Here is a 25,166-nt window from a genome sequence, read left to right on the forward strand (position 1 = left end):
TAACAAAGAGAAAAGGTACAAATAAATATGATCAGAAATGAAAAAGACATAACTGATGCCACAAAATAAGAAAAATTGTAAGAGACAACTATAAAAAATTTTAAGCCAACAAAATGGATAACTTAGAAAAAAAGGATAAATTCTCAGGAACATGTAACCTACTAAGATTAAATTTAAAAAAAAGAAATTCTGAACACACCTATAATGACTAAGAAGGATGAATGAGTAATCAAAAACCTCCAAACAAATAAAAGCTCAGAACCAGATGGCTTTACTGGCAAATTTTACCAAGCATTTAAAACAGAATTAATGCCAATCCTTCTCAAATTCTTCCAAAAACCTGAAGAGGAAGAAGTACTTCCAAATACATTTTATGAGGCCAGCATTACGCTAATACCAAAGCCAGACAAAGACACTACAAGTAAAGAAAACTACATGCCAGTATCCCTGATGAGCATTAGACGTAAAAATCCTCAACAAAATACTAGCAAACTGAATTCAACCGAAAAATTAAAATGATCATTTACCATGATCAGATACGATTTATCTGTGGAATGCAAGGATGGATCAATATATAAAAATCAATTAATGTGATACATCTCATTAACAAAATGAAGGATAAAGTTGTGTGTTCATCATAAGCATTTGATAAAATTCAACATCCCTTCATGACAAAAACTCTCAATAAACTAGGAACAGAGGGAAATTAGTCAGCATAATAAAGGCCACATGTGACAAGCCCACAGCAAGTATCATACTCAGTGGTGGAAAACTGAAAGCTTTTACACTAAGATCAGGAACAAGGCACTGCTGTTCGCTCTTACTTCTATTCAATGCAGTACTGGGAGTATTAGCCAGAGCAATTAGGGAGAAAGAAAAGCAAAGGGGAGGGGAGAGGATGGAGGGAGAAGGGAGAGGAGGGAAGGGAACCAATCAGAAAGGAAAAGAGTAAAATTGCCTCTGTTTTAGAATGATATGATTTGATACATAGAAAGCCCTCACGATCACATGAAAAACTGTTAAGAACTAATAAATTAATTCAGTAAAATTTGAGGACAATCCCATTTACGATAACATAAAAAATACTTAGGCATAAACTTAATTAAGAGAGTGAGACTTGTACACTAAAGACTGTAAAATGTTGATAAAAAATTAAAGATGACACAAAGAAATAGAAAGACATTTTGTGTATATGGATAGAAAGGTTGAATGTTGTTGGGATGTTGATGTTACCCAAAACAATCTACGGATTTACTGCAATCTCTACCAAAATACCCCTCCCTTTTTTTTTTTTTTACAAAATATAAAAGAAATATAAAATTCATAGGGTTACCCAGAGGCTGAGAAAGTACAGAACTAGTAGAGACCTACAACAGCCACACTCAGCACATCCTCGCCCGGACTCAGCTCCTGCAACAGACAATTAAAGAAACAGGGCAAGCCACGTGCACATCAAGCAGCCCAACCCAGATCAGAAGGGCACACAGGAAACTCACTCACCCTGCCGAGGCTGCAGCAGAGGCTGCAGCACAGGCTACGCACATACCGTGCTCAACTACAACTGGTCTGCTAAAACCATCCATCACACAGTTTACAGAGGTTACTTTTTCTAGATGGGGAGAGAGAGCTAATTCATCTAACTCACAGGAATAAACACAGGCAGTCAAATAAAATGGGGAAACAGAAGAACATGTCCTAAATGACAACAAGAAAAAACTCTGCAGAAAAATGCTAATGAAATGGAGAAAAATAATATGCCTGGTAAAGAATTCAAAGAAATGCTCATAAGGGTTCTCAACAAACTTCAGGGTAGAATAGAGGAACTGAGAGCACTTTGAAAAAGAGTTAGAAAACATAACAAAAAACCATCAGAGTAAAAACTACAATAACTAAAATGAAGACTATATTAGGAGAAATCGACAGTGGATCAGTTAATAAAGAAGAATAAATTAGTGACCTGAAAGTAAGAATAGTGAAAATCATATAGTCAAGGCACCAAAAAGACCAAGTTTTAAAGATCAGGGTTGTATAAGGGACCTGTGGAACAACATCAAGCACTCTAACATTTGCATCGCACGGATTCCAGGAGGAGAAGAGAGAAAGAGGCAAAAAATGTATTTGAAGAAATAATAGCTGAAAATTTTCCTAATCTGGAAAAGAAAACAGACATCCAAGTATAAGAAGCACAAAGAGTTCCAAACAAAATAAACCCAAAGAGGTTCACGCCAAGACTTATTTTAATTAAAATGGCAAAGTTAAGGGTAAAGAAGCAATCTTGATGGCAATAAGAAGGAAACAGCAAGTCACATACAAGGACAACCCCTTAAGCCTATCACCTGATTTCTCAGCAGCCACTTTACAGGCCAGAAGGGAGTAGCAGGAAACATTTAAAGTGCTGAAAGAAAGTAAGCTACAACCTATAATACTTCTGGAAAGGCTGTTGTTTGAAACTGAAGGAGAGATAAAGAGTTTCTTAGGCAAAAACTAAAGGAGGTTACCATCAATAAACAGGCTTTACAACAATTTTAAAAGGTCTTCTTTATAAAGAATTGAAAGGCCTATAAGAAAATACAAGGAAAACATCTCACTGGTAAGGGTAAATACATAATAAAAAACAGTGAATAAATCACTTAAAAAGCTAATATGGAGGTTGAAACATAAAAGAAGCAAACTTAACTGTAAGTATTATAGAATAAACAGACTGGGGATATATAAAACAAAAAGTTATAAAATGTGACATTAAAAACATAAAGTGCACTGGAGAAAAATGTGTATTCTTCATTTTTGGAATGAAATGTTCTTAAAATGTCTTATTAAGTTGGTATGGTTTAATGTGGTATTTAAGGTCATCATTTCCTTACATATTTTCTGTGTGATAACTTCTCATTGAGATGGTCCCCTACTATTATTGTATTGCTGTTAATATCTGCTTTTACATGCATTAATATTGGTTTTATATAAGTGTTCCTATGTTGGGTATGTTGATATTTATAATTGTTACATCCTTTCTTTGGGTGGGTCTCTTTATCATTCTATATTACCTTCTTTGCCTCTTTACATTTTTTTTTATAGTTTATTTTGTCTGATATGAGCATTGCTACCCCAGCTTTCTCTTTATTTCAATTTTCAGAGAATATCTTTTTCCATCCCTCTGATTTCAGCTATGTCTGTCTTTCAGTGTAAAATGAGTCTCTTGGAGATAACATAGATGGGTCTTGTTATTTGTTTTAAATCATTCTGCCACCTTGTGTCTTTCGGTTGGAACATTTAGTCTGTTTACATTTAAAGCTATTATTGATAGGTATGTTCTTATTGCCATTTTCTTTATTTTGGTTGCTATCTTCTCTTTTCCATTCTTCTCTTCATCTCTTTTCTTTTGACTTGCTGGTTTTCTTTAGCATTTTGTTTGGGTTCCTTTCTCCCTATATTTGTGTTTTACATAGGTTTTGGTTTGTGGTTATCATGACATTAATATATATCCATATATATGTATAGAGTCTATTTTACACCAGTCTGAATGGCTGTTGTAAAAAACGTCAACAAATAACGTGTTGGTGAGGATGTGGAGAAAAGGGAACCCTTGTACACTTTTGGTGCAGCCACTATGGAAAACTGTGGAGATTTCTCAAAAAATTAAAAATAGATCTATTATAGGACCCAGCCATTCCACTTCCCTATTTTCATGGAGAATGAGGTTAAGAAGACACAAATCCTGGGTAGCTATCTGATTTGTTCAGAATCAGAAATTTATATTTTGTGAAACTAATTTACTTTGAAAGGCTAAAAACACAAATAAAATACTCTAAATTATTGCAAATTAATGTTCTCTCATTAATATAGTTGACTTTTAAATTTCTGCATTTGTTTCTGTATACATTTCTGCACATGGATACACCAGGTTAAAATAAGACATTCATATGTCTTTATATAATATACACACATTCATATATATTATGTATATATGTAAACACATGTATAGATGCTTATGCAAGGGTGGGCAAGGTAGGCTTCCGGTTGTAATACAAATAAATAATACAATAATAAATAATAATACAAAAATAAATTGTTTTGTGTACTCACAACTGTAAACTTATTGTTGTTAACCCCAGTATAATGTATGCATAAGAAAAATAGCCACATATATATATATATACACACACACACATATAGAGTTACATCATATGTCATTATGACCTGCTGAAGAAATTACTTTACCTGTTATTTTCTCCTTTCTTCCATATGGCTCTCCTGGTTCGGAGAGGGTTAGTATAAAAGATTCGAGAGAAATGAGAACTCTCTGTACCTCTAAATGATTATGTTTTGAATATCTATTTCACTGGGTTATTAATATATTGCATACATAATTTATTTTTTCCAGTTTTCCATCATGAAGCAAAAGCTACATAATAAACCACTCAACCTTCGCTCTCAGTCTTCATTAGTGATTTGGTCTGACAGCCTGTGTTGGCTGACTGGGTAGCAACTCTAAAACTGATGGATTCTGTGCAGTGCACCATGAGAAATCTTTTCTCTTAACAAAGGTATTAATCTCACAGGGGAAACCACGTATGTATTTTTAAAAGTACCAAAGTCAAGGGCGGACAGGCAGGTTGAACACACTGTCCCTAGGGAGTGTTTAGGGAAGAGTCTGCATCTTGTCCACATGTGTCTCCCAAAGCCAGGATTCTTTGACTTGGCAAAGAAACAGCCAACGACCAACTAAGGCCATGCCCCTAAATAGCATATAAGCTTAAAAACCAGACAGAGCACAAGCAAGATCAAAAACAAAATGAAAACAGAACCCAACATTATTAGAGTGAAAACAGGGCCATCCTGAGACTTTCTCACAGATATAATCAAAAGCACTGAAAAGAGAACTGCTTTCTTATGGGGTGAATCCATGCTACTTAATGCCACGTCCCAGCTAAAACCGTTTCATATATCCCCGAATAGACCGTGCCTTCCGCAGGCCTGGACTGCACCGCGCCGTGGTCATTCTCCTCCGATACCTTACACTGTTCCTGCCGACGGCTTAGAAAGGAGACCAGGATGCCCTGCCATTTACTAAAATAAACTGTGGGAGTTTAGAGAAATGAAGCCCAAATGAATTAAATCCCAACTACGCCACAACACCAGCTCTGTGACCTCGAGCAGGCCATCTAACCTCTCCGTGCCTAAATTCCCTCTGTGTAAAACGGAGAAAACAGTGGTACCTATCTATAGTTTTCATGGGAAGACTAAATGAGTTAGCGCACAGGACAGTACTCAGCTCAAATGAGGCTCCACAGAAATATTCCCTATTTTTATAGCTAAAAGGAGGGAATGTGAACGGCCTCACATACAACATGCTTTGAATCACAATCTTTACAACTACAAACCACACACTTGTTCAGTATGTTCCTAGAACACATTTTAACAAATCTGTACTTACATAAATTCAGTACACCCAGATTAAATTTCCTTCTTAAAGCAACGAGCCTAGATGCATACAGTGACAAGTATTGTGTATGTATTATATACTCACACTTAAAATTCCTTCTATTACTCACATTCTCATAGAGAGCTTGCAGAGTCTCCAGGTCAACCACAGAATTGTCCAAGTTCACAACAGCTGTAAAAAGAAAAAAAAGATGAAGGAATAGAAATTATTTAGCCATAAGCCAACGGTAAAAAGATGGCTGGCTATGTTGAGCAGTAGCGTTCATCTCCAGAATAGTCAGGGTTCACGGCCAACGGTCAGTGGGTGTGGGGGCTCTAACTTCCATGAGTTCGCTTGCCCCAATACAAAGGTCATGCTCCAGGACTTTCGATGGGGGCAGAGGTGAAGTGTCAAAGCTGTCACATGCTCCACAAATAAAAAATCTCATGAGTCTGGCCTGATCAAATGGCCAAGATAAAAGTGTCTTTCAAGAACCAACCACTTGAATTTGAAAAATTTGCTTAATACCAAAAAGCAGGCAAATCACTCCCATTACTGCCCCAGAGTTTTATGCTGATTAACGCTCTTATCCGCCTATTTATCTAAAGATATATGACAAAGGTTAATTCTAATCACTAAACTGATGGACTTACTATAGAAATGATAGCTGCATTTCCTGTTATAATTTTTAAATTGTTATAGTAAAAGAACAATTCTTGGATTGTGATATTGACATTAGCACAGACGCATTCTTAAAAATCCACATTTAGCATACAAACTACTCCTGCTTCTACAGGGGAGAGGCGGAATGGACAACCAAAAATTGGGAGTGTGTTCTTAAATGCATTTTTTGGGGGCCTGAGAATTGGGTTGCATTTTGGAGTCGATGTGTTTTACAGCTCAGTTTGGACATAGGTGAATTGAAAGCATTCTGTGTTACCTACATACAGATTAGTTAGCTATGAGGTGAATTTGCAATGATCAGGTTTGTGTTGAGCAGCCAATGAAGCTCTTGTGGGATTAAAGATTTCTGGAAGAAAGCTCACAAAGCGGGTAATCACAAATTGGTTGTATTTGTTTTGGTAACGGAGACATTTTACAATGTCTTTTCACTCAAAGCTTAAAGTACATGAGCCGTTTTCTAGTTGACTCTGGCAAAATCCCAAGAAAGAATTAAGAAAGACAAGTGGGAAACTGAAGCATATGATGGATGAGAATTCTAACCAAGATAATTTAGCTTTTCTGCTTGAAGCTGGGAACAGAGGCCTTGATTCATCAACAAATATTATAGTAAGTAGAATATGGTACTTCCATCCAAATAGTATCCTGCTATCTCCATTTCCAAAAAGTTAAGTCTCAAATATCAATCTAAGAATTTGATTATTAAGATTCTCAGACAAATCTTTTCACTCCATAGACCACATAGGGCAAACTAGTGTCTCTAAGTAGCAAAAATGCAGCCCAACTAACTTTGACAATATTTCAAAAATTAAATAAATGGGATTAACAAATGATTTTCACTGGAGGTAATGTGGCTATAAATAATGTAACAAAATGCATAAAACCCAAATAATAACAGCAAGCTCATGTATGGAATTACTCCCTTTGGATTTGAACAGAGTCTGCCCCTTAAAGAAAATCTTAGCTTGAATCCAAAGGTCTTACTTCAAAGTTCTTTAGCTAATAATCCAGTATTTCTGCATTCCTCTGGCGAAACAGCAAGAAATTGATGGGGGAAACTACAAAAGAAATGCTAGTAGTCAACTTAGCATACGATTTCATTCTCAGAACAAGAAAAAGAAACACAATAAAATCATTCATAGTCAAGTCAAAACGCATAAAAGATACAACTGTTTTTTCACTTAATCCATCATTTTACAACAAATTATTATTCCTACAAATTTTCCCCACGTGAAACTTTACTAGTGAATACACTGATACTTCTCATCTTTTAAACTCATGCAGCATCAGGTGTACTGAAGACTATCTTCATAAATGTCATATGGGCCTAACCATAGATTTATGGTCCTAAGCAAGTCACAAGTTTCTAACCCATGAAACCTCATTTTTTAATCATCCACAGAAAATTTCAGTAGAAAGCTACTCCATACAATTTCCCTAGAGTGGGCTTTACACTTGAGAGATGCTAACATAGTTCAGTGGGAAACAGCCGTGTTGACAAAGCAATATAGTCACGCTTATGCAGCTGGGAATGAGGAAGGTTAGAGGCTGGCAGATGAATGGATGCAATGGCAGGGTTCCAGAGAGGGGGTGAAGGTGAAAGATGTAATTTGGGAAAAGGTAAGGGTATCGAGGTGCTATTACTTCCTCAATATAAAAAACACATTTTAACATTTTAGAAATCAGGATTCAGACTAAAATTCACATGATTAATTGTTAGTGGCGTCTTCCAGGGCCCCCTCCTTTAAAATCTGTGATTAGGTAGGTGGTACAGTTTTAACTGATAAAATTCCCAAATCAAGGCAATAATATAACGCATTCACTCATGTACTCAGCAAACATGTTTCTTATAGCTCAGCGACTATCCTAGCTTAGTAGACTAGTTAACAGTACTTAAGTAACAATACTTTGGAATGGGAGCTATTGGAGGTAGATACGGCTCAATTACCCAGCCCCAAAAAGCTGTAAACAGCTGGTTGTGGGAAGAGACCACGTGACTCAGATGTTTAGTTATGGCCATGGTAAGGGATTTACATAAATATATACGTGTGTAAAATTTTTAAAGGTGGTAAAGTATTCAAGAAAAAAGATATTCAGAAAGCTCGGCTCTTCAATATTTCAACTTTCTTTAAGAATATTGAGATTATATCCAGGCGACAGTTCCTCTCTTCCTTCAAAAGGAAGTGTGATTTTCATGAAATATTTTATTGATGTGGAAGAAGTGGAGGCCATGGAATCAAACTTAACTGGGTTTAAATTCAAATTTTAATTTGCTGCTACATTACTTCAAGTCCCTTAACTTGGCAAGTTCTCATTTCTTTATGGGGAGAGCAAAGAAAACAATACAAAATATTAGCAATGCGTTGATTTTTGTGGGGACCAAGGCAGTAACATGTAAAAGGATCTAGCAGGTGTTTGGTTAATATTACTTAAGGCTTATTAAGTAATTATTATCTAACCCGAACTTTACAAAGTTTCATTTTTTCCTCTTTGTGTTTTAGTGCCCTCACATACCAGAGAGAAAAATTCCAGCTGCACCTATTAAGGGCTGGCACTCTGACCCTGAGGGAAAAACGATCAGAACTAAGCGTCCAGCCTGAGATACTGCCATCGGGGTTTAATTATACTCTTTCTTTTGTACTTAATATTTAAATGACTAAGATTAGACTTAGATTGCAGAACATAAATTCAAAATTCAGTAACGAGTCTTTAATTCATATTACTTTATTCTCTAATATTCAAGTCCATGCTAATGTGATTCTACTTCTGATTAGAGGCCAAAGATTTCGCACTCCCTTCCCACTCTTGGCTCCGAGACACTCAGGAAAAGGCATCAGAGCCTGGGATTGATCACATTCCCACCCACCGGTTCCCCTGCAGGTCTACAAAGCTCTTTTAATTAACCCCGAAGCATCTGTTCTGTTTTATGTGGAAGGGTGCAAGGGCTAAGAAGGTGTTGAGAGAAAACTCAGACTTTTTTAATGTGCATTCAACGAGTATTCATTTATTTGTAAAGCATGCTAACTTTCCAAGATTAAAACACATGGAGATTTTTATAGTCTCTCTAAACAACCTGTGAATGTCCATGTGTTAATAATCATTCCAGGATTAAGGAGACAGGCAATTTTATTTTTTAGCCTAAAAGTTTTTTTTAAATGCCAAGGATGTGATGAGAAAGAAGAAAAATATAGTACTCTTTCTGGCTTTTCCACCAGCATGCTGTGTGTCTTTGATGAAGACACTGCGCTTCTCTGAAGCTTTCTCAAGTGGGATAATAATTTCTGTCTGTCGCATATGTTGATCATGTGGAAGGAATGAGCCATTTTATAGGAAAAATGATAATTCAAGAAGCCTTGGGATGATTTATATAACTAATTTTAAAATGTATATTATCTGTGAACATATTGGTTAGAAACTAGAGGCAGAGCTGAGAATGTGCTAGATTCAAATTAGGCTCAGAATTAAACATTTGCTTTCAATTATCAAAACTTGCAATCATAAATAGCTTTTTTTTTCCATGAACTCCACTGGTACATACTCACTAAGATCCAATCCCTTTTTTTATTAAAGCATATTGTTACAAAATGCAAAGTGATATAGTCTATTTAACATTCGAATAGTCGATTTAGCCTATGATATTAAAAAAAAGTCTCAAAATATTCAAACAGAAAAACCTATTTTCTTTTGACTTTAAAATATTGCATTATATAAAAAGAATTACATAAAGAGCAACTCAAAACAACCAGGATTAGAGGCCCAACAAAGGAAACTGTTGTGTCCTGCACACATGACACTGTACACGCAGGTACCCAAGCAGGTGACAGGCATATGTCTTCTATAGCACATTCCCTGGACATTTAGTCTTTGCTATTAAAGTGTTCTCCATAGCCACCTTTTTCGACACTAGAAGTATGGGACAAGTTTCTTAATTTTTTATTGATTTTAGAGAGAGAGAAAAGAGAGAGAAAAGAAGAGAGAGAAACATACATCGATTTGTTGTTCCACTTGTGTATGCATTCATTGGTTGATCCTTGCATGTGCCCTGACTGGGGATCGAACCTGCAACCTTGGCATACCAAACATGTTTCTTATTCTAACATTAAATTGCCCACGGACTAGAGTGCAACATAACATATCTGTGTCAATGTCTCCATGAGAAACAGAATCTGGCGTCTGTGTTCCCATTACGGAACGGCGCAGAAGGGACAGGGCCACACTTTAAGAGCCTGTGTTAAAAGAAAAAACTCATGTAAAACAAAAGTTCACAAAATATTAGTCCAATTTGTGAATGTTTCATGTATTTTGAGGAGCCAGAAAAGTAGTTCACGTTAATGTTGTCATTCACTATGGTATGCTGCAAACTCTTGTTGAATGCAGCATTTTAGGTCATGGAACACTGTTCGTGCCTGATTTACTCCAATCTTGATTATTTTTTTTTTTAAATCTGGGGTTTCCACAATGGGACAGGACCAGAGCAGCCTCAGCCCTGAGCACTTCCCCCAGCCCCTGTGGTCTCTTGCCTTAATCCGTCTCCCCGCCCCCCACCCCAGTGTGATTTGCTAAACTAGAGGTGGAAACCCCCAAAGGGAGACGACCTAATGGTATTTATTACCAAGAGTGTGAGTTATCCATTTCTGCATAGCAAATCATACTAAAGCTCAGGGGCTTAAAGCAACAAACATATATCATCTCACAACTTCTGTGGGTCTAAAAGTCAGGTGCAGTCTAACTGGGCGCCTTTGTTGACCAGGGCTGAGATTTCACGTGACGGTTCTGCGGCGGGGCGGGGGGGCGGGGGGGGGGGGGGCGCGTGCCGGGGGGAGCATTCCCCAGCTCATGTGGCTGCCATCAGGATTCAGTCCCTCATTCGGAGGGTCCCAGCCATCCACTGGCTGTCGGCCAAAAGCCTGGCTCAGTTTCTTGCCAAGTGGGTCTCTCCATAGTGCAGCTCACAACGAGAGAACCAGCTTCCCTCAGGATGTGTGACAAGGGCATGCAAGACAGGGACACCTTCTTTTTGTAACCTATCTTGGAAGTGACCTCTGTTACAGTCTGTTCATTGGGAGTCACTAGGTCCGCCCCACACATAAGGGGAGATTACACCAGAGCCTGAGCACAGGAGGTGGGGACCTGCGGAGGCCACCTGAGAGTCTGCCCGCCACACCAGGTCACTAAGTCATGGCTGTTTGTCCCATGGCCTCAAGTCTCGAGTAGTGGTTCTCTACTGCTCTCTACCTGTATTGATTTTAGTGATGTTCTTGCTTTCCTATTAGGGTCTAAAGTCACAAAGGACACAAAGAAGCACTATAATTCAGTGGAAAGATGACATGCACTAATCCGGAAAGCTGACTTCTTGTATAGGTGTAGCCTATTAATCAGCTACGCCTCCTAATCTCTGAGACAGAAGTTATATGAGATATGATATACAGGTACACAGAGGCAAGAAACAATATGGGCATTTACATGATCGTGTCTAATTCGCTGCATCTTGAAGAGCTTCAGTACATAGGAGGCTTTGGGAAAACATCCTTGTTCATGTTAAAGGTTCAAAGGGGCTGAGGTTAGTATTCCTGAATGAACTATCTTGACAAAACAAACTGAGCATTCCTTGAGATTGCCCTTTCATAAACAACCAGCTTCACTCTAGCTAACTTCACAGGTCAAAATATAAATCACAGAGATAATAACATGGGATATCATATCATCACCTGCCAAATAGCCCGGGAAGGCAATGGTATGCAGGGGGTTCTGAAGTCAAATGTCTCTACCCCTTGTTATCTGTGTAACGGAGGACGTCTCACCTTCCTCACCTGCAAAATGCACCTAAGAAGAGTACTCACCCGCAGGGGGTTTGCAGGAGATTAAATAATACCAGTCAAACACCTGGAAGGAGCGCCAGGCCCATAGCAAATGCTCAGAAAATGCTGCTTGTCATTGTTATCACTATTATGCCCCCCTTCAATGTTCACATATGAAAAATATTTCGCTAATATCTCTCCAAATCAGTATCTTGATTGAGAGATTTTTAGACAAATTACGTGGAAAACATTCTTGGAAAAAAGAACAATGACGGTTTCGGTTGTGCTAACAGAAACGTGGGACACTAAACAAGTACCCGCAGTGAAATTGTCAATGTTAATTTTGGTTAAGGTACATGGGAAGGGAACGGAGTCAGCAGAAGCTTAAACACAAAATGAGTGCAAATCAGCCCGTATTTACAGTTCATGCCCTGTTCTCGCCGACAGGGTAAGAAACAGTGCGAGGGCTTCAAGGAACCATCTTCACCCCACTTGCAATTCAGAAGCCACAGGAAAAGCAAGATGAAGCTAGCCTTGCAAATTGCTGAGAAGCGAAGACCGCCGTTTGAGTAGAAACTCATCTTAAGTAACAGAGATCAGAAACATCTCTCATTTAATACACTGCCAAGCTTATCATCATATCTTGGCCAGGAGGAACAAAAATTTCCTAAGAGATCTCTTCAAGGAAATGAAAGCAGCTTGTCATTATAGTTGAAAATCAGGGGAAAGAATATGTTTAAAGTTAATCTCTAGTTTACTCGATACTTCAGTGAAATAAAAAATTTCACCTTTTGCAGGGGGAGTAGTTGCTGTTCAATTTCTCTGATGATATTTATTATCTCTTTTGTAAAGGTGATAGAAAATACTTTCGGGATACGGCGCTTGTGCCTTTCTATCTAGAGGAGCTCACAATATGGTGAGTGGAAACACATCAACACATAATCACAACATGAATGCTAGGTAGGTTTTGTGCAAATGGGAGACACGGGGCATGGAATCAGTAGGTGGGAAAGATCCTCAAAGTAGAATGACTAACAGAACAAATCCTAATAGCATCACCTGACTTTCAAACTGCTTCGTTTGGTTTGAATAGTGATGTGTGTGTGTTTTGATGGGAAGCATCTTTGGTTAAGATGGTAGACCCAATACATGCATCCAGTTCTGCTCTTCCCTAAAGTTCCACTAAAACGATACGGGAAAGAGATTTTTTTTTTCAAAACAGAAGTCATAAAGACTGAAAGAGAAAAAAAGGCGATGACAACAGGAAAATCTGGAAGCAAGTTGTACCTGATTCAGCTGCCTTAAAATGATGACTGCATAGCTCTCAGCAGGAACAGAGAACCAACCGGAAGACACGGACTGGCGGCACCAGCTACCTGTCTAACTGAGGGTACCAAACGCCGGACTGTTGACTATAGAGCCTCCACCTCCAGCCAGTCCTCCTCCTGACCTGGGGACCAGAACACTGCCAGACAGACCTTCACTGCTGCAGGCCAGAGATAGGAGGTCTCTGGGGAATCTAATAACCCCGTGACCATGAAGCAAGAAGAAAAGATAAAGACTTTGCTGGCTACCCAACAAATAATGCACCCAGATAATGCTACATCAAACTCAAAGTCAAAAGGCCTGAAAAGGGGGCCCCTGGTTTCTCATCAGCTTTTGCCTCTCCCACTTGTAAGCCACAGCAGCCAAGCACCAAATCTTCTGCAGAAAGCCTCTAACAGAGACCAAAAATATCAGTAAAACTCCTCTATACCCTCCAAAGGGTTTTAATGACCCTTTGGGTCCCCACAAGCTCCTCTGCCCTTTTCACCTTAATCCCACCGCATCAAGCTTTGGCTGTGATTACCAAGTCACCAGCAACTGCAATCCTGTGTTTTCCAAACGTACACTTCTTAGTTCCTGACAGCATTTGACACAGTTAATAATTCCTTCCTCTTGACACGTATTGAATTTGGCTTCCAGGGTTCAGCTCTCTTGTTTTACTCCGACTTGTAATGCTCCCGACTCCTCGGCCTCTTTTGCTGGCTCCTTCTCTCCCCAGCTTTATTTTTGGAGGGCCTTGGGGCTTCATCCTTACGCCTCTTCTCACCTCTGTCCACACTCACACCCTTGGTGACTTCATCCAGTCCCATGGTGGGCATGAAATCCTCCCACATTTTCATCTACAGCCTAAAAACTCCTTCTTGAAGCACCAGCTCATAGAGCCAACAGCCTTCTCAGCACACACACCTGAAACTCTCACGGGCAGACCACTCTGTGCACACTGTCTCCTGTCTCACATGGAGACCCATCTATCACGTGCTGAGCCAGGCCATCCTTCAGTCTGGTCCCTCTCCCCCGTTCCACACCTGATACATTCTTATCGCTGTTGGCTCTACATTCCAAATACGCGCAGGTGTGACTTCATCTCGGCACTGATTGCTGCCATCCTGTTCCCAGACACTCCCAACCACTGCTGGATGATGACACCACCCTGACTGGAAAAAATGGTCTTCAAACACAAACACATGGTAACGGAAATAGGAAAACTCAATAGAAGACATGAAAAATAGATGTGAGGGAATTTCCCAAACATAGATCAAAAAGGAAAAGAAGAGGAAAAGTTAAGAAAATTTATCCAATTCTGGAAGGCCAACATCCCAATATTAGAAGTTCTAGGAGGGGGAAAAAATCAGTTTTGACCAGCTCCTGAGAAAGTAGATCCCAGTGAGTTCAGCAACAGAAACTACAGAGGCACGCACTTCCTCCTGCCATATTTCTGCCAGACACACGGCACCTGGCCCACACACTAGCCCAGCCAAAGCCCTGTCCCAGGTGTCTCTACATCACAGAACTTACTCATGATGTTGCCTACTCCCCACAAAGCACCCTTAAACAACTTCAAGGACTCTTAAGCTAGAAGAAAGATCACAACTTAGAAACATTTTCAGCTTATCTTTTCTTACAAGCCTTTATCTAACAATAGAACTATTCCCTTCTTCTTACCCAACTAAAACTGTGGTTGTCTCTAGATTTTAAAAAACTAAACAACAAACTAATGAGTAATACTTCTGTAGGTGGATGAAGAAATGCAAGAGTGATTAACGCAAGGTGGGGACAGTTGGAGAATGGAGGGAGATTTCTAGAAAGAGTATATTCTGGTAGGAGTAAAGATAAATATGAGTTGGTTTCCAAAATCTTTCATTTATTAGGCATTGAAGTGAAGGACACAGGAACAAAGTGGCGGGGGGGAATTATTCATTCATGCTTGTTTCTAATTTAGTCTTCCCCATGGTTTAAAAGGTTGGCTCATTCGAGGTTAACGTAGGGAGTGATGTCAGCCCTTTAGTTAAAGTGTGGTGACAAAAATATTTGAAATATGAATCAATTCCTGACAATTAGTCACTTGACAATATGACAAAACTGTTAAATATATTTGCCTGGTTAAAAATTGTTTTCAGCTGCAAAAAGAATATCCGAGTAAATAATGGCAAACAAAATCTAAGTTGGTTGGCATTAATTTAGGGGCTAAAATAAAAGATTGGTGCCAGAGTATTTTTAATGGTTTTTAAATATCTTTTACTCATGTAGAAAAACAGCTGCCACAGCTCCATCCATCACTTTTGCATTCCAGGCAAAATGAAGGAGGGAAAAAAAAAACAAGAATGTATGTGCCATAACTATTAATTATGAATTCTTAGCAGACTTCTACTTATGTCTCACTGGCCAATATAGTTTTCCACGGTCACTTAAAACGAAGAGGAGGTTGAAAAGTGTGAAAAACATGGACAAACTGCTATCTCTAACAAAACAGTGATTTCAACCTCTGGCCTAGGTAATTGCTGAAACACTCCCTACCTACCTACCTACCTACCTACCTACCTACTTACCTACTGTGGCTCAGGGTAGTCAGACCATGCTGACTTCTCAAATCCATCCTGTAACATAAATACAAGTCACCTGACGCATTTCAGGTATTCCTTCTTTTGTATATAAGCATGTGTTCTTTCCCTCCAAGGAGATTTTTAAAAGCCTGATAAGCAAGGATCTTATCTTAAATATCATCAGCTCACACCAGAGCATTCTACATATAGTAAGAAAACTAAAAAAGTTTACAGGGTGAAAAGCAAAAGCCATGACTGAATCTTCCAAAGAGGAGCCCTGATAGCTAACCTGAAGGAAGAGATACCGCAAGGGGTGTATTTGCATCATTGGTCCCTTACATCCTCACGGGTGTCCATCCTGAGAAAGCAAAAGCCAAGGACTGGCCGGAGCAGCAAGACCTTCAGCAAAAAGAACTACATTAGCATAACTGCTGCATGATAAGGAAGGAAGGAACCAAGGCAGAAAGAGTAAAAAAAAAACATCTATTTCTAGAGGAAGATGAATGGTTCCCCTTTCTCCTTCACATCTACAGTCTGTGGTGGATGCAAATGGTTAGTTCCTACTCATTCAGGAGTTTCTAGTGCTGTCTCAGTTCTCCTGCCAGGAAGACATAAAAAGGAAAAAGAAAGAAAAAAAAAAGTTTGGTAGAAATGCCTAGAATTATCATCCCTAAATTTTTATTTGAGACTCAGGAAAGCACAGAAAACTTTGCTAAGTGCATGTCACTGTACAATTTTGACGACAATGGAGTCAAGAAACCTAGAGCATCCTTTAGTAAGGAAATACTGATGTGGTAGTCCCCACCTGAAACTCTGCACACGGGACGGGGCTGGGGGTTCTTTAAAAACCGTCAAAATATCTCCTAGAGGTGGAGCAATTGTTAAAGGTCAAGCAATGTTAAAAATTGTGTTTGGTTTTGCTTGGCTTAATGGAACATATCCAACAATGTCTTAAAACAAACATTGCTCAAAGAGAGAAAGACATTTGGCACCATAATCATCCGAACAATTCCCACTTGATAATCAGATAAAAGGAAACATACATTCACTGGCGATCCGTACGTATCCTACCACCACACATGCTTGAGCGCCTGGGAATGTGGCTTGTTACACACACACACAACATAGGCAGCCCACACTGTGGCAGACCTGCAGGAAGACACTCTGCTACATGCTTTTAACATACATGGGAAACACATGTTCTTGAATAATATTTCAAGTAATTCTGGATTATCTGGAGACCATAACGAATTAAACAACAAATATACCAACAGCATTATTCTTTGTTAAATTACCATTTGCAGTCCATATTATTTTGTATTAGTTCCACATGCACTACAGTATTCTTTTTTTGATTCCAAATTAAAACAGCGGCATTTGATTCCCTAAGATCATAAGACTTCTAAATTTTATTACTGCTCTTCCCATTCAAGTTCCCAGTTTTTACCTTACTATTTTTATTGAGAAGTTTTAATTTACCTGAATAATATCTCAAAAGTCTTGTTTTTCTCCAAAATTACTTGAAACTTTAAACCTCATGCTTTTGAATTCACAGATCTGAATTTGAAACACGGACTTGTAACTCTCTAGTGTGTGTCTCTCGGAGAGATTAGGTAATCTCTGAGTCTCCTTATTCACACGTGAAACGGGTGTATTAATGATAATGTTAATACCTCCCTCAAATGACTACGGACAGAATTAGAGGTGATTCCTCTATTAAAATCCTTACCATAGCAAGTGCTGAAAAACAGAAGGTTCTTAGTTCTCTCTGAATGTCTAAATATCATATATGCCTTTACAGATTTAATTGCTCTTATAAAACAGAATTTAAATCAAAAAATAAAATTGCATGTTGCATATTATTGTTTGGGCCTTAAAAAGATGAGGGCAGCACATCAGAGTCAAACATCTATATTCAATTAGATGATTCTCAGCCATATTGGAAGCTGAGCGATAAAGCACTTGAAAATGGGCTTAAACTCAGCCCAGTGGGAAATGGGATATTTTCAAATCAGCAGACAGTGAGTAAGTCACTCCAACATCAAGACGCACACAAGTGCCTATGACCTGAAAGGTATTCTTTTTAAAAATGACACTCAGTGATATAATGACACTTGTCATTACATGCAAATGTTTGCCAACTGACCAGTGTGATGTTGAAAGGGAACCATTTAACCCTATTTCCAAATCTATTCATTTCATAAACATGCTTTTAAATATCAGCAATGGATGCAATAATCAGAAAGCATTTGTATCCATCTGTGAAGAAAAGAGAGTAACTTCCTGAACACATCATTCATTCATTCATTCATTCATTCATTGAAAGAATGTCCAGAGGGTTCTAAGTGTCCCTGACACTCACCTCCTCAGCCCTGGGGGCACAGCGGCAAACCTGACAGACATACTTCCTGCCCTTGTGGAGGTTACACTTTATTAGCAAACAATTAAAAGGCTCTACATCCTAGAAAGCGAATAACTGCCCTTTTTATAATATCCTACAACTTAGAAATCACATTCGTTCACACTCTCTCCATTTTTCAGACAGTTCAGGCCGGTAGGGTTTTCTTATAAGGAGGAAACAGACAACGAAAGACCAGCACTCTACAGATTTTGCAGTAAGGTTATATAAAGAAAGGCCTTCCAGTTGGAAAAAAAAATAAATCTCCTAGCCCATCCACCACTGGTACATCTCAAGCATGCTTGCTTATACAAGGTTAACGACATGTTACTGATTAAGTCAGTAGACTTCATACACCTATGCGCCTTGTTTATAAGAGCTGTACAAGTTAAATTGTTGGAGAACAAATGCATTTTGTTTGAGTCAGTGTGTCGCCTTCTTGTCTAGGCAGAGGGAAGAAAATGGATACCAAGACTGTAATCCTTTTGGAATAAAATCTTTAAATGCAAACACGATTGCCATTGTAGACTGTTTAATCTAGCGATATTGTATTTCATTTCTGGTTTTGGAGAGCTTTGTTGATTTGACCATACTGGTACAACTCAAGGCTTATCTCAACTGTTTAGATAAAGTTTATTTGACTTTGGCAGGTGACAAAATCTAGGGTGTGGAACAAAGGGGGTAGAAAAAAAGGCTGGCATATTCCCAGATAGTGTTTATTTTAAGCATAGTGTATAGATGAGCAAATAGTTTCAAACAACGCACTGTACTTTGTATAAAACATCCACTGTCTGTTGAATGTTTTCCGTAAACCAGCACTGCAAAATGTCCTTTATTGGGCATAAGGGACTTCACCTTCTTGCTTAGGTAAACATTTACACTCTTGTAAAATAGAGCTCAGAGAGTTGCCCTGGAAATAGTGCCCTGACTTGGGGAGGGGGTGACATTTGCCTCCATTTTCTAACGCATATTCTGAAAGGGCAATAGTGCTCAATGTTATTGTTAATGTAAGCACATATATTGCTTCATAAGTACAGACTCTATCAGAACGTTTAAATGCCTTATTCTAAAATAGCTTTCATACAGATACTAATCAAACTTTTGTTTGGCGTAATTCTATACAAACATGTCTGACTTTGAAAGAAACACAAAACAGAAAGCTTGAATTTACAAACACAAACACAATGATTATAATTATGTTTTTTTAATTCCCTTTTTAAAATACTTCATCTAAACAAGTACTTAAATAGCTTCCTTACTATACTATACATTAGCATTTATATATTGGCAACCATGCTGAAGTAGAGGAAGAGACCAAGATGTTAAAAATGCATCAAAAATAAAGAAAACTTAGCTGTGAACTTGTAACATAAAAGTTCTCACAGAAGAACTTATAAGATCGGAACTTACATACCAAAACTTGATATGGTATGGTTAATTCTTTTCATTGTATTACAGAGATGGCCAACTAACTAACTGCTTGTCTCATGACAACTTTTCCAAAATTTCTAAGAAATATGACAAATCTAAAGAACAACCACAATAATCATCATGATCCCCTTGGGATAATTTTATGGTTTACTTAACTCAACACGTGGTTAATATGTGCAAAGAATGCAATGGTTTCTGGGTATATTAAGTCATACTTTGTCATCTGTTCAGTTAATGAAGGGTTTTTTTCTTTTTGGCCTTTCGATGTATATAAGCAGGTAAAGGTTAGTTTAATGTGTCATTGTCCAGAGGGATGGGGGGTCAGTTAAATACAGGCCAGAGTTGCAAACGTTAGGATTTCTCTGACGTCATTTCAATGAATAAAAAGTTGCTTCTAAATAAAACAGAAGTGTTTCAAATACAAGATGGAATGGCCTCTATTCTAACTCACCCACTCATGTTTTTGAGCTTTCATTAAACTCAGAGAGCTATCTGGTGACTGGAAAGCCCACTGCTTGGGGGAACTGTGTCCTCTGACCCACAGTCCTGTCCTCAAGCTCCACGTGTCGGGCTCAGGGACCACCCGCTGCTCCATGCTGCCGTGGCAAAGGAGAGGATGGGCCAGTTTTGCTTCTCCCAAGCCCGCTTCCTCCTTCATTACTTTAAACCTCCCGTGGCTTTCAGCACTTCGGCAGCTACAACACACCACAAATTTTTGTTTAGTTGAGTAAATTGCATCCTTCTCATAACTTATTATTTTTTTTAAAGATTTTATTTATTTATTTTTAGAAAGAGAGGAAGGGAGAGAGGAAGAGAAACGTCAATGTGCGGTTGCCTCTCGTGCGCCCCCTACTGGGAACCTGGTCTGAACCCAGGCACGTGCTCTGACTGGGAATCGAACCACCAACCCTTGGTTTTCAGGTCGGCACTCAGTTGACTGAGCCATAACAAAAAGTGAGCTAGGGTCATTTTTTAAATTAAAAACCATTTTTACTGTCAGAGCTTTCTGATATCCTTTTGTCACCGGAAACATGCACAAAGAGTGAAACGTAGGATGGGTATGGCTTTAGAAAAGCATTAAATGAAAGCACTAGTGGGACTCGTAACCTACCTTGGACACCATGACATTTCACTACAGGTCCCATCACGTAATTTCTAAGTCTCGTCTCTCCCCCTCCCCACCTCTGGAGATAAATTACAGTTCAAGCTGTGAGGGTGCTCTCTGAATAATACATGTTTCTTACATATTCTGCCCCAAGAAATGAACTAAAATGTAAGAACTTTCCCCATAGTCCCATACCTGTTGCCTCAACTGAGCAAGAACTTCCTTCCAACGTCACAAATTTTTTTTAATTGAATGTCTTTTCCTTAGCTCCTCCTGTATGTGAACAATGCCATGAAAAATTCGACCATTAAAAATAACACATACTTCAGGTTTCACAATTTCCACATGTAAAGGTTCTTTTGTATTTGTATTTGCTCCTTTTTTCAAGGTGTACAAAGTCCATCTGAACGTATCTGTGTAGAGGAATGAGTTGCTGGCAACTAAAAGACTTTGCTGAAGCACTTAAAAATTTAGTCTCAATTAAAATCATGATGCTCCTTGTCGGCAAGAAGCAATTTCCTGTTACTAGAGTTCTCAGGTATTGTAATAAACTCCTCATAAATAAACGCAGCATCTCCTTCCTATTTCCCTCTTTCTAGTTGAGGAGGGAAGAGAGGAAGTAGATCCACTTGCCAGGCTACCACTGAGGAATATGCAAGCTGTCTTCCAGAATTCTTTCTTCGCACTAAATGAAACAGTTCAAGGTTGAGACTAAAAGTTAACTCCCCAGACTATATCTTACTCCACGCTTTAAGCCTTTCACTAAGTGTTCTGAAATTACTACTCGAGAATGTCACAGATGCTAGAAAACTGATGTCATTTCTTCATGACACCCAGGCCTTTCGCTCAGTGCAGCCGAGGACAGGAACACTGCATTCGCAGACTGTGGCTGAGACAAAGACCTTTTGTCTCAGGTCACAAAGAACAGGTCACAGTGCCCCGCTGCAGTGAGGCCTGGATCCCCAAGGCCTGTTTACAAAGTTGTAAGTGAAACTTCAAAAGTGGGCCCTGACCAATAAACATTAACAAATATGTATTAGAACAGAAATTATGGTACAAAAGACTGCTCATGAGGGAATTAGATTTAGAAATAAAAAATTGTCTCAAAATGACAAAGTGTGCATTTTAGAATGACTCAACCACTTCCGTGTCAAAAACGGCATAGCCTGCCTTGACTGGTGTGGCTCAGTTAGTTGGGTGTTGTGCCACAAGGCAAAAGGTCGCAGGTTTGATTCCCAGTCAGGGCACATGCCTACATTGTGGGTTCAGTCCCAGGCATGGGCAAGGGGCGACCAATCGATATTTCTCTCTCACATCAATGTTTCTCTCCCTCTCTTTCTCCCTCCCTTTCCTCTCTCTGAAAATAAATAAATACAATCTTTTTTTTTTTTTTAATGGCAAAGCCTGCTCAGTTTCATTTAAATAAACTCAATATTCTAAAATTTATTTACTATTTTTTTCCCAAGCATCTCAATGATTCAAAAGCCTTAACTTAGGTACATAACGTAATGGTAGCACTACCAGTACTTCACGGTGAGTGAAGCGTAATTTTTTTCATGTAATATAGTATGAAAAGTTTCCTAATGTAGCTTTCAAATTCCACAATGCCACGAACCATTAGGAAACTACCATTTGTTGGGTTTTGCCGTTGTATTTGGATATCCATCACAATCTGAAAAGCCTATTAAAATACTTCTCCCTCTTCAGCTACATATCTGCGAAAGGCCAGATTTTCTTCATACATTCCAACTCAAACAGTGTATAACAACAGAATGAGTACAGACGCAGATATGGAGCTGGCTGTCTTCTATTAACCCAGGAGATAAAAGGGATTTTCAAAACTGTAAAGCAATTTTGAGTAAGGCATAGTCTTAATGAACATATTGCAATCCTCCGTTTATTAATTTTTTTAAAAAGGCAGAAAGACATAATATAACACTGAAATACAGCAGTCCAAGCATGTGGGAACTTACATATCCAAAAACAGATCGATTATACAGGATTCTAAAATTTAAAAATACCAAGAATTAAAAAGACATATATGTTCCCAAAGGAAATAATTAGTATCAACTTGAACACCACAAATTCCTCAATTAGTATTACCTTCCAAATGGATGTTACCAAAAATTCTCAACGTTATGCAACCATCCATTATAACAGAAATCAGATTTTCTGTTTATATTTACTAGTTACTACAATAGTTACTAGTGTTTTGCTCATCGGCTCTTGAGAAGATCTAATAATCACAGCTTAACTTGATCAGTAACATCTGAGAGAGCTCCCTATGCCTTGAAAAACCTTCTTCACTCAGTTTCAAGACAAAACACTCTCTTGGTATTCCTCCTACCTCAGCTGGTAACTTCTTTGCAATAGCTGTTGGTGCGTCCTCTTCTCCTTGCCGAATTCCAGCGTTCACCCCTTGGATTTCCGCTCCTCTCCATCTACATTTACTCCCTTAGCTTAACTCTCAGCAAGATGCTGGTGAACCCCTTCTCTAGCTCTGAACTTGGATTTCCAAGGTCCCGCGCCGCTGCGCAGATGTCTGATAGGGGCCTTACATGTAACTAACACGCCCTGAATGGACCCTCTGATCGTCCCTTTCGGTTCTGCTCTTTACATAGTAAGTGGCAACAACATCCGCCCACTAACTCGGGCCAAAAATCCCAGAGTCCTCTCTGTCGGAGTCTAGATTGACTCCATCAGCAAATCCTGTTGCCTCTGCCTTTGAAACATCGACCTGCCTGTATCCCACCATGCCCACTGCGGCCACTTGGGTCCAGCTCCACTGCCTTGCATCTGGACCGCTGTGGCGCTGTCCCCCTTGACCACTGTTTTTGAAGAGCAGCCAAGGAATCCCTTGAAGACATACATCAGACCAATCACCCCTCTGCCAAACCCCCTAACAGCATCCCAACCTTCTCAGAGTCAAAGGCGAAGTCCTTACAAAGGCAACGAGGTTCTCTGTGATCTGAACACACACAGCATTCTACCTCCGTTCTTTATCCAAACATATCTCCAGCTGTGCTCCCCTTCGCTCATCCTCTCCAGACACGCTTGGCAACGTGCTGTAAGAGGCCAGGACACACTGCCCTCACGGTCCTTACACACGGCTGCTCCTCCTCCCTAGCACGCTCCTCCCTCCGGGATCTCCGGGATTTCTTTTCTCCCCGCCTTCAATGGCACGTTCCTGCTGACTCCTCCCTCACCTCTCACTCTGCGTCCCTGTGTCGGTCCCCTGCTTTTGTTCATCTCCTCCGTGGCACGTATCACCACTGGGCATACCATACATTTTCCTTTTGGTTTTTTTCCTCCCCTACTGGAATGTAAGCTCCACACGGGCATGGATGTTTTTGTCTCTTTTGCCTTCATTTCTGTAGCCCAGTGCCAGGAATGGAGCGTGGCACAAAGTAGGTAGCCAGCAAATATCTGAGTGAATAAATAATTAAATGTTGGAAGAACCCTGGTTGGGTAGCTAGGTTGGTTAGAGCACCACCCTGATACACGAAGGTTGCTGGTTCAATTCCGGGTCAGGGCACATATGGGAATCAACCAATGAATCCATAAATAAGTATAACAACAAATCAATGTCTCTCTCTCTCTCTCTCTTTCTCTCTCTCAAAATCAGTAAGTAAAAAAATGAAACGTTGGAAAAAATAAAGAAGGGAAGAAAAGAAGACAAAAGGAATGAATGAATCATGATCTTCCTGATATTAATACCAATGTTGACATCTTCTCTGTGGTAAGAACAGAGGCTAGTGGTTACAACAGTAAAATTGGTCACTCTACTACCTTCCACCACTCATGAAAGTATGTCACTAAGGCGACCCAGGTCTTTGAATGCATTTTCCTCCTTATCCCTCTAACCGGTGCAGAGGTCGGCCACGAAAAGACATCTTCCCTTCCACAGCTTAGTCTGGGAAAGCACATCTGAGCATCACCTGAACCACAGAACTGAGAGCAGACAGGGGAGGGAGCAACAGAAGGACTTTTAAAGCAAACTCTCCAGTATCCCACGGAACCCGGGAACCCTTCGCAGGAGGCGTCTTCTCTCTCCCGGCCTTGACTGCCTACCTGCCCCACCCCCAACACACACAGCATAAAAGAGAACTCAAGCTGGGGGCCGACACTGGGGGTCAGCGTTGTGAACAGCTCATACAGGCGCTAGCCAGGAGGCTGGTTCAGAGTCATGAACCTCGGATGTGAAAACATCATGCACCATTTTTGCCAGCTTAAGTCACTGCTATAATGACTAACACTGAGCGTGCTGGGGAAGTACAGAGAACAGACGCATCCAGACCCTGTGTTTAAATCACAGCCCCACCACTTGCTGCTTAACTTTCTTTGGCTCTTTGGCTATTCTCTGCCTCAGTTTTTTCATCCCTGTGATGGGCATAATAACATCATCTACCTCAGAGAGTTATTGCTGGTCCTGTAGTAACAACTCTAAGCCAACTATTATTATTACCAT

At 39.4% G+C, this 25,166-nt stretch overlaps 1 protein-coding gene across 2 annotated transcripts in view; it reads right to left on the reverse strand.

The window, feature by feature from the left end:
- FMN2 (formin 2) overlaps positions 1-25,166 on the reverse strand; it is a 269,775-nt gene that overhangs the window by 126,039 nt on the left and 118,570 nt on the right. For both annotated transcript variants that reach the window (XM_054576717.1, XM_054576716.1), the window contains one exon: positions 5,550-5,611. In XM_054576717.1, the coding sequence (XP_054432692.1) occupies positions 5,550-5,611 (62 nt within the window). The remainder of the gene's footprint in view (positions 1-5,549; positions 5,612-25,166) is intronic.

The sequence above is a fragment of the Pteronotus mesoamericanus genome, unplaced genomic scaffold (assembly GCF_021234165.1).
Source record: "Pteronotus mesoamericanus isolate MK-2021 breed Mesoamerican mustached bat unplaced genomic scaffold, CSHL_Meso_final contig_347, whole genome shotgun sequence".
Classification (NCBI taxonomy): domain Eukaryota; kingdom Metazoa; phylum Chordata; class Mammalia; order Chiroptera; family Mormoopidae; genus Pteronotus; species Pteronotus mesoamericanus.